Genomic DNA, 11144 nt, shown 5'->3' with positions numbered 1-11144 from the left:
GACACTGAGCTGCCAGTCCTGCCCATCCCTCAACCATGTTTCCGTCAAGGCTATAATATCTAGTTCCATGGGCACATACTTGACCTGAGGTCATCTGACTTACCTGCATTCTTGAATTAAATGAATGGTATTTAACTTACAAGGAATTTGTCACTCTCTGCTTCATCATTCCTCTGCCTATCCCATCCCAACTTTCCTGCTTTAACTTTTACATATGCCTTGGCTTTCTCATTTGCCACACCAGTACTTTGGGTCACACCCTCTGCCAGACTAGTTAAATCTCTCTTGAGCAGTTCTAGCTAATTGACAGATATGGTGTGACCTCCATTTTGTATATTTCCTTCATTTTGTGCATTTATTTCTGGCCACATCATACACTCCAGAAAAAGATTTATAAATTCTAGTTACAACAATAATTCAGACATAGGTCACATCCTTAGTGAAATTTTACAACGTTTAAAAACAGAGGTTTTCAGAAATTAAAATATACAAAATTGTATGTAAAATTAATTTTAAAAAACTGGGTTATTATTTCTGTGTTTTTCTCTCTTAGTCAAATTGACCTGACATTCCTTTACCCACGTTTTTATTTATCTGTCTCCTTGCAGAAGTATCACTGTGTGGGACACAGGTCAATTCCTTGTAATAAACAACCAAAGTTCATTAATTATGACATTTAACCCATTGTGAATCTGCAGTTCTGGCCAACTATCATTTTCCAGAAATAACTGGGTTAATTTTAACTGTATTTAATAGGATGTTAGAATCCTATTAGACAGAGTATAAAGGCATAATGTTTTCCAGTTATTTCTTTGCTGCTGTGAATTCTCTGAAATTACTCATGATGTGATTTGTAGAATTATGAACACAGTAGGCTTGCCAATATCTAAGTGCAACATGCTAATCTGCTATACATTTAGAAGTCAGTGCATTTTCATCATAAATATTCTTCGAACTTCAATACATATTGATATTGAGTGCATTACACTGAAGCAAGGTTGTCCAAAACATTTTGAGAGAGAATTTCATGGACCCTCAGGCACCATCTTCAAAGTCTGAATCAACTCTAAGTTAATTTGCTCTAATGTCAAGATGATCTTATCACTAGCTCTTGGTGTTTTATTTATCATTTAGTCTTCAAGGATGTTACATCAATAGGAATAACTATATTAAAATTTCCAGCTTTATATAATCAACCTGAGTAAAGTCTTAATTGATTTGTAAAGTACACAGAATTTCATAAACTAGCTTGAGGTGGATTGCAGAGACGTAATCTGGATACTTTAGCAACAAACTATGGTAACTGTTTTAAACACTTAACCTAGCAGTCATCACCATCTGCCTCTACGTAAGGAATAGTAGACCATTTGGTCCGTGTGCCAGTTCTGTTATTCAGTAAGATTATAGCCAACAGTTTAACTCAGTGCCAATTTCTTATTGTAGTACTATATACAAAAATCTCTACCTTGAACCTACTCAGCAACTGAGTCTCCATAATCCTCTGGACATATGAGTTTTAAAACTTCACTATTCGCAAGATGGAAGTATTTTTCCCCATCTCTACTCAGCATGCCAATTCCTTTTGAGACTCTGCACACAGTTGTTCCTCTGCCAGAGGAAACATTAACTCCATACCTGAGCAACACACAAGGCCTGACGTAGGGTCTCAGCCTGAAACGTCGACTGTACCTCTTCCTAGAGATGCTGCCTGGCCTGCTGCGTTCACCAGCAACTTTTATGTGTGTTGCTTGAAATTCCAGCATCTGCAGATTTCCTCGTGTTTGCGCTCCATACCTGAACTGCTTACATAATTTTGTATGACATCCCAAATCCTTTTCTTCACTTAAAGGTTTTTGTTTTGGACAATTTTGCTTCATTGCTCTGCAAAGCTTTAATTTCAATAAAATACTGCGCGTGAAAGGACGGTGGAATTTTTCCAGAACACCCTTTAGTTTTGCAATTAGACCACGTGGATCAACTATTATTTTTGTGCTTAGGAACATTTGTCTTAAACAGATTTATGTACATATTTAAATATAAACAAAAGTAGGCAGTTGTTAAAGGATAAAAAGCTGTTTCTACCAGAATTAATGTGATCAACTACTTTCTTCTTGTTTACTGGAGCCAAATAGCTGTTTTTATTTCCTTGCCTTCACTGGCAAAGATGGGCATCACTTGTTCACCCACTCTCACACAGAAGGACATGTGGGAAGTATAGATATCAGCAGACATTTTGAGTGTGAGGTAAATTAACAGACAAGGCTCAATGAGACCAGAGTCATAAACACTTCCAGTGCACGTTGATGAGCAAGTAGATAAAGTGATTCGATAATAATTGGATACTGGCTTGGCTGTGATGCTGAACTCAATAGTGCAATATGGTGACAGTCTTCAATTCCACTGTCTCTCCTCAATAAGTGAGGGTATTTTACAGTTCCCCTTCAGCCTTGCTATCAATCAAAGAATTCCACAGATTTTTCAGACAGTCTAATAGCCCATTCTTCTTAAGGAAACAATCCTTTTCGTCCTTTTTTTGATGCAGGTTCATCTTAAACTTGTGCTCCCTAGCCCCAGCTCAACATTCTGCCCCAACAATCTGGTAAAATCTACACTTGAGGCTATTCATTCAGATTAGATCATATCCCCTTTCAGAGTTTGTTGAATTGAACAGAAATTGAAAATAGACACGATCCAATGTAGGAAAGCTTTGTGATGCTGTGGAGTCTGTGAAAGTCCCAGAAACTTCACCATCAGTGTTTTTGAAGCAGTCGCCATTAAACCAATATTAATCAGCATGTAGAAGGCACATAAAACTCCCAATCAGCAGCCTAGGAAAGGTGAATCTATTCCAGCATTTACATTTCCGATACCTTCAGCACCAGCACTTGTAAATAAGCAAAATGTTTTTGGGGAAGCAATGCCTTTTTAAAGAATCATGGATTCTGGGATGTCTTTGTTGTAAATGAGGAGATACTCTTTGACTGCTCCTCTGATTGAATCTAAGGGCCTAACAGTGAAATTTGGTTTGTATTTGTTTTGCATAATGGAAACATGATAGTAACGAAAGTTATTTCACAAATTGAAAGGTCGTTCCAAAGCTGTACAACATTGAATTTAGTTGATGCTGTTGCTTCCACTCGTCCCTGCAGGAGTGTAAGCATTTCCATCAGACTTTTCATTTTCCTGAAGCATCAACGAGCGTTTCCTTTTGTTAGATATTTGGTGGCCTGACAGTGACGATTTTCTGCTGAAAGAAATTGTGAGCCTTCGTCTGAAGTTTTCACCTGAGAAGAAGTATAATAGTGGGTCAAAGCAGGTGTTGGCAGCAGCCAGACAGAGCGTGATCACGACTGACTTTTGCATATAAATGATGTCTTCACAGCTCTTCACCTCTCGGTTCAGGAAGTGCAAGTGCACTGTACGTTGTACGTGATACGGCATGAAGCTGATCAGGAAGGCAGCAAGCACAATTATGATTAGATGCACTGCTCTTCGACGTGATGCTTTTTTCTTATGAATAGCTGCTGTGCTTTTCATTAAAGTCCTTACGATAAAGGTGTAACATATAAGGATGATGAGGAAGGGTAGGATGAAGCCCAAGACCAGAGATACGTAGTTCATGATCAATAGGTTTTTCAGGCCCTTTTTATCTCGAAAAGCTGGAGGTTCAAAACACTTTGTTTTGTTTCCTGCTTTGTGAGAGCCGGACATCAGGAATGGAACGCTTGTCAATGTCACAAAACTCCATATGACTGCACAGACAATCTTAGCCTTCTTAATATTCACTATTTTCATATTTTTAACGGGGAACACAATGGCCAGGAATCGAGTGAAACTCATGGCAGTCATGAAGTAAATGCTGCAGTACAGGTTAACATAGAGAGAGTAAGAGGTGACTCTGCACATTATGTCCCCAAAGATCCACCTTCCTTTGTAAGAGTAGTATAACACTCTCAAGGGCAAGGTGCACACACACAGCAAATCTGACACTGCCAGGTTCAGCATGTAGATGTTGAAAGCCGTTCTTTGTTTAAAAGTCTTCACCAGCACATAGACAGCAAAAGAATTTCCTGCTAAGCCCACCACAAAAACTAGGGAGTATACCGTGGAATAGACTTGATTACGAAAATCATCGATCATCGGGCAGTCAAGCTGACTGACCCCTGATTTGTTAGTTGGGGCCACCTCCAGATTCATTTTAGCCTTTTGATATGTCTTCAGGTTCTAAAAGGTAAAACACAGAGAAGCAATCAATGCAGTGAAATTTGGCATACAACAACCCAATACCTACACTTTTCAAATGTATATATTTTTATTCAATAATAGGATAAATGTGAACTAACAAGGCTAATGTTTATGGCTCAACCACAGATCCAAACAATCTAACAGCTCATTCCTCTTTCAGTGGGAGAACATCTTGGAAATAGTGAGTATAACTTGGTAAACACAAGAGATACCGTGGATGCTGAAAGTCTTGGACAACACACAAAATGCTGGTGCAACTCAGCAAGTCAGGCAGCATCTATGGAGGGGAGTAAACCGTCAGCACTTTCAATGAGACAGCCTGATGAAGTTTCTTGGCCAAAACATCAACAGTTTATTCCAACCCATGTTCCTCCAGTGCTTTGTGTGTGCTTCTCATAATTTGGTAAGTTTTCGGGTAGTTAAAGTTAAGGACTGGATATTGGGGGAAAGTGCTAAATTTGGTAAAAATAATTGCAATAGTATTTGGCAGGAGCTGGGGAGAGTAGATCGGGAATGACCATTGTTGGGTAAGTCTTATGTCATAGGACTAGAAGTCCATTGATACAGGAGCAGAATCAGGCCATTCTGCTCACCGAGTCTGCTCTACTATTTCATCATGGCTGATTTATTATTCCTCTCAACCCCATTCTCCTGCCTTCTGCCCATAACCATTGATGTCCTAACAACCAAGAAACTATCAACCTCCACTTTAAGTATACCCAATTACTTGGCCTTCACAGCCGTCTGTGGCAATGAATTCCACTGATTCACCACCCTCTAGCTAAAGAAATTCCTCCTGATCTCAGTTCTAGAGTGATGTCCTAGACTCCCTGACAATGGGAAACATCCTCTCCTTATGCACTCAATCAACAGTACATCTTTCAAATTCCCCTTTCTTCCAAACTACAGTGAGCACAGGCCCAGAACCCTCTGGACTCTCTCCAATGTCAGCATATCTTTCCTTAGATAAGGGGCCCAAAACTGTTCACAATACTCCAAGTGCAGTCTGACCACTGCCTTATAAAGCCTCAGCATTACATCCTTGCTTCCATATTCTTGTTTGCTTGTTATGTCCCTTATCATATGATGTAGGCGATCATGGTCTCTCGATAATCAGGATTGTTCTTGGCAAATTTATCTACAAAAGTGGTTTGCCAGGATTAATACTCTTCAGAGATTGTACGCCTGGTGTCAGTTGTCGCATAATCAGGACTTGTGATATGCGCCAGTTGTTCATACGGCCATCCACCGCCTGCTCCCATGGCTTTACGGGACCCCGATCGGGGAGAAGGGGCTAAGCAGATGCTACACCTTGCCCAAGGGTAACCAGCAGGTTAGCAGAGGAAAGGAGTGTCTCACACGTCCCATGTCCTCTGGTAGAGAAGTATCTCCGTCCCACCTCACTTTTATATTCTAGTCCTCTCCAAATGCATGCTAACATTGCAAGGTTCTCTCTTAAGATGCCACTGGTTTAAGACAGTGACTACTTACAGGTGGCAAAAAAACGAAACGAAGGAAACTACTGTACAGCTTATTAATAATGATCAACGGTGGATATGCAATGGCAAGCATTTAAAGGTTGCATGGATGAACTACAACAATTGTTCATCCCAGTTTGGCAAAAGAATAAATCAAGGAAGGTAGTGCACCCGTGGCTGACAAGAGAAATTAGGGATAGTATCAATTCCAAAGAAGGAGCATACAAATTAGCCAGAGAAAGTGGCTCATCTGAGGACTGGGAAGAGTTCAGCAGAGGAGGACAAAGGGCTTAATTAGGAAGGGGAAAAAAGATTATGAGAGAAAACTGGCAGGGAACATAAAAACGGACTGTAAAAGCTTTTATAGATATGTAAAAAGGAAAAGACTGGTAAAGACAAATGTAGGTCCCCTGCAGACAGAAACAGGTGAATTGATTATGGGGAGCAAGGACATGGCAGACCAATTGAATAATTACTTTGGTTCTGTCTTCACTAAGGAGGACATAAATAATCTTCCAGAAATAGTAAGGGACAGAGGGTCCAGTGAGATGGAGGAACTGAGCAAAATACATGTTAGTAGGGAAGTGGTGTTAGGTAAATTGAAGGGATTGAAGGCAGATAAATCCCCAGGGCCAGATGGTCTGCATCCTAGAGTGCTTAAGGAAGTAGCCCAAGAAATAGTGGATGCATTAGTGATAATTTTTCAAAACTCGTTAGATTCTGGACTAGTTCCTGAGGATTGGAGGGTGGCTAATGTAACCCCACTTTTTAAAAAAGGAGGGAGAGAGAAACCGGGGAATTATAGACCGGTTAGCCTAACGTCGGTGGTGGGGAAACTGCTGGAGTCAGTTATCAAGGATGTGATAACAGTACATTTGGAAAGCGGAGAAATGATCGGACAAAGTCAGCAGGGACTTGTGAAAGGAAAATCATGTCTGACGAATCTCATAGAATTTTTTGAGGATGTAACTAGTAGAGTGGATAAGGGAGAACCAGTCGATGTGGTATATTTGGATTTTCAAAAGGCTTTTGACAAGGTCCCACACAGGAGATTAGTGTGCAAACTTAAAGCACACGGTATTGGGGGTAAGGTATTGGTGTGGGTGGAGAATTGGTTAGCAGACAGGAAGCAAAGAGTGGGAATAAACGGGACCTTTTCAGAATGGCAGGCGGTGACTAGTGGGGTACCGCAAGGCTCAATGCTGGGACCCCAGTTGTTTACAATATATATTAATGACTTGGATGAGGGAATTAAATGCAGCATCTCCAAGTTTGCGGATGACACGAAGCTGGGTGGCAGTGTTAGCAGTGAGGAGGATGCTAAGAGGATGCAGGGTGACTTGGATAGGTTGGGTGAGTGGGCAAATTCATGGCAGATGCAATTTAATGTGAATAAATGTGAAGTTATCCACTTTGGTGGCAAAAATAGGAAAACAGATTATTATCTGAATGGTGGCCGATTAGGAAAAGGGGAGGTGCAACGAGACCTGGGTGTCATTATACACCAGTCATTGAAAGTGTGCATGCAGGTACAGCAGGCGGTGAAAAAGGCGAATGGTATGCTGGCATTTATAGCGAGAGGATTTGAGTACAGGAGCAGGGAGGTACTACTGCAGTTATACAAGGCCTTGGTGAGACCACACCTGGAGTATTGTGTGCAGTTTTGGTCCCCTAATCTGAGGAAAGACATCTTTGCCATAGAGGGAATACAAAGAAGGTTCACCAGATTGATTTCTGGGATGGCAGGACTTTTATATGAAGAAAGACTGGATGAACTGGGCTTGTACTCGTTGGAATTTAGAAGATTGAGGGGGGATATGATTGAAACGTATAAGATCCTAAAGGGATTGGACAGGCTAGATGCAGGAAGATTGTTCCCGATGTTGGGGAAGTCCAGAACGAGGGGCCACAGTTTGAGGATAGAGGGGAAACCTTTTAGGACCGAGATTAGGAAAAACTTCTTCACACAGAGAGTGGTGAATCTGTGGAATTCTCTGCCACAGGAAACAGTTGAGGCCAGTTCATTGGCTATATTTAAGAGGGAGTTAGATATGGCCCTTGTGGCTACAGGGGTCAGGGGGTATGGAGGGAAGGCTGGGGCGGGGTTCTGAGTTGGATGATCAGCCATGATCATAATAAATGGTGGTGCAGGCTCGAAGGGCCAAATGGCCTACTCCTGCACCTATTTTCTATGTTTCTATGTTTCTATTAACAATCCTAACAAAAGGCGAGCGAAGGGTGGTTGAGGCAAGCGGAGGTGGAGGCGCTGGCGTGGCATGGCCAGGGCAAGTGGTAGCATTGGCACAGGGAAAACCTGGTCACAGCAGGTAGAGTCAGGGTTGAAGCAGAGTCGTGGTGTCTCCAAGAGGGAGAGAAGTCCCGGTGTCTGATTGATTTAAGTGCTGGGCTGAAATGGAAATTTCGGGTACGGGCTGAATCGTGGTGGGGGGGGGGGGTCCTGGACCCAGAGCGGCCCGAGAGCGAGGAATAACACGATGTCTTGGATGATTTAAGTGCTGGGCCAGACTGTAAAGGTCAGGCTGTCAGGACCAGAGGCGGTGGGGGGGGGGGGGAGCTGGTTCTGCTGGCTGACCCATGACGTTTACTCAGCTCTGCTCTGAAATGCAGTGATGCCTGGCTTTGTGTCTACGGTGTGTGGCCTCAGGTCCACTGCCCTCGCTGCAGTGATGCCCAATTTCACGTCTTTCATAAAACTTCAGTTCTGAAGCTATTTGCTTATGTTTATTGTCTGCATGGTTTATTTCTTTTCACTTTCTGCGCATTGAATGTTTGACGGACTTTTTATTTAATGGGTTCTTTTGTGTCTTTGTGTTGTGACTGCCTGTAAGAAGATACATCTTAAGGTTGTATGTACTGTAGAATGCATACTTCAGTAACAAATATACTTTTGCCTTCCTTATCACCTACTCAGCCTGCAATGCCAATCTTTAGGGAATCATGCACGAGGACTCCCAAGTCCCTTTGCACCTCCAATTTTGAATATTCTCCCTGCTTAGAAAATAGTCTATGTCTTTATTCCTTCTATCAAAGTGCATGACCATACACTTCCTTACACTTTATTCCATTTGCCATTTCGAGCCCATTCTCCTAAACCCTCCAAGTCCTTCTGCAGACTCTCTGCTTCCTCAACACTACCTGCCCCTCCATCTGCCTTCTTTTCACCCACAAACATGGCCACAAAGCCATTAACACTGTCGTTAAAATCATTGATATTTTATATAAAAAGAGGTGGTCGCAACACAGACCCCTGTAGAACACTAAAAGTCACCAGCAGCCAACCAGAAAAGGCCCTCATTTTTCCCCGTTTGCCTCCTCGCCAGTCTGCCAGTCTCCATGCTCATGTATTTCCTGTCATACCATGGGCTCTTGTCTTGTTTACCAGCCTCTTATGTGACACCTTGTTAATGACTTACTGAAAATCCAAGTCAACAACATCCATCAATTCTCAAACACAAGGAAATCTGCAGATGCTGGAATTTCAAGCAACACACATAAAAGTTGCTGGTGAATGCAGCAGGCCAGGCAGCATCTCTAGGAAGAGGTACAGTCGACGTTTAGGGCCAAGACTAACTGCCCTGACGAAGGATCTTGGCCCGAAACGTCAACCGTACCTCTTCCTAGAGATGTTGCCTGGCCTGCTGCGTTCACCAACAACTTTTATGTGTATCCATCAATTCTCCTTTGTCTATTCTGTCTGTTATTTCCTCAAAGAATTCCAACAGATTTGTCAGGCCAGATTTCTCCTTAAGGAAACCATGCATGCTGACTTGGGCCTATTTTATTATGTGCCTCCAAATCTCTGAAACCTCATCCTTAATAATGCTCCAACATCTTCCCACTGATGTTTTTTGCCTCCGTCCCTTTTTAAGGAGTGGAGTCACACCTGCAATTTTCTAGTCCTCTGGAACCATTCCAAACTATGGTGATTCTTGAAAGCTCACCACTGATGTTTCCTCAATCTTTTCAGCTTCCACTTTCAGAACCGTGGGGTGTCGTCTATCTGGCCCACCCAATAACAACTGGTCTGAAGTCAGGACCAACATGTTCTGAGGAAGAAAAAATGGTTTAATGGTACGATGTTGCAAATATAGTTGGAAAGGAAAAAGAAGCACATGTAAGATTTGGGGAGTAGGACCTTGATTGTTTTCTCTGGAGCATGGGTGGTCAGACAGGGTATATAGAATTACGGGAGGCATGGATACTAGATAGCCAGAGTCATTTTTCTAGGGTGGATTTGTCATAGCTTTAAAGTGTGGGAGAAAGTTTACAGGAGATGTGTGAGGCAAATATTTTTTTACCTCCGTGCCAGACAGTGGAAGGTCCCTGGAACGTGCTGTCAGAGAAATTTATGAAGAAGGTTACAACCTACATTAAAGGGCACTCAACCAGGCCACGTGAGCAGAAAGGGAATGAGGTGACATAGATTACATGCAGGCAGATAGGGTTAGCTTGGCTTGAAATCAAAGCCAGCACAGACATTGTAGGGCAAGGAGTGTGTTTCTGTGCTATACTGTTCTATGTTCTACGTTCAGTCTGCTGTGCCTGCTCAAGCCATCAAAGTAATTATCATTACTAATCCCATTTTCCAGTACTTGGCACAAAGCCTTCCCTGCCTTGCCGTTTCAAATGTTCATCTAAGTACTTATTAACTGTTAAGTGACGCGGTCCTTCAGCACTCCCTCAGGCATAAAGTTTCAGATTTTAACTGCTATCTGGGTAAGAAGAATTCTTTCTCCAAGACCCTCTAAATTTCTTCCCTTAAAATTTTAGCCTCTGATTATAGATATCTCTGCTTTTTACTGTATTTGTTATGCATGCCTTTCATAAGTTTGCTTATTCTCAATCTTCTCTGCTCCAAAATAAGCAAACTCACACAACCCAGCCTCTCTTTCTGCTCATTTGCACACAGTACTTCCGGTTTAAGATGGCGCTAGAGATGCCCAGTGACTACTTACCAGCAGCAAGAAACAAAACAGATACAACCACTAAATACCTTATTAATAACACTTTGTTAATAATGATCAACCCTAACAATGGAGAAGCCAGTGGTGCAGGTGAGAAATGGCTGAGGAAGGTGAAGGCGGAGGCCATTGTAAGCATGGCTGAGGTAAGCGAAGGTGGGGTCTAGACAGAGTAAAGGCAGAATCATGACGTCCTTTAGAGTGGGGAGATCCTGATGTCTGATCAATTTATGTGCCAGGCTGGATTGAAAAGGCTGGGTACAGGCCAAACCCTGGCAGCGGGGTCCAGGCCCCAGAGCTGGCCGAGGGCAAGAACAACACGATGTTTTGATGAGTTAAACACTGACCCAGACTGAAAAGGTCAGGGTGTTGAGTCCAGAGGCGAGGCGAGGCTGGTTTTGCCTCCTGCTCCATGATGCATACTCAGCTCTGCACTGAA

The 11144-nt window shown here is 42.4% G+C and overlaps 1 protein-coding gene across 3 annotated transcripts in view; it reads right to left on the bottom strand.

The window, feature by feature from the left end:
- Positions 1–347: 347 nt before the first annotated feature.
- Positions 348–11144, bottom strand: part of LOC134352935 (cysteinyl leukotriene receptor 1-like) — a 75716-nt gene continuing 64919 nt past the window's right edge. For all 3 annotated transcript variants that reach the window (XM_063060583.1, XM_063060582.1, XM_063060581.1), the window contains one exon: positions 348–4224. In XM_063060583.1, coding sequence (XP_062916653.1) covers positions 3115–4197 — 1083 coding nt within the window. In that variant the 5' untranslated portion in view covers positions 4198–4224 and the 3' untranslated portion in view covers positions 348–3114. The remainder of the gene's footprint in view (positions 4225–11144) is intronic.

Source organism: Mobula hypostoma, chromosome 10, assembly GCF_963921235.1.
Source record: "Mobula hypostoma chromosome 10, sMobHyp1.1, whole genome shotgun sequence".
Lineage (NCBI taxonomy): Eukaryota > Metazoa > Chordata > Chondrichthyes > Myliobatiformes > Myliobatidae > Mobula > Mobula hypostoma.
This window is presented reverse-complemented; position numbering and strand designations above follow the sequence as displayed.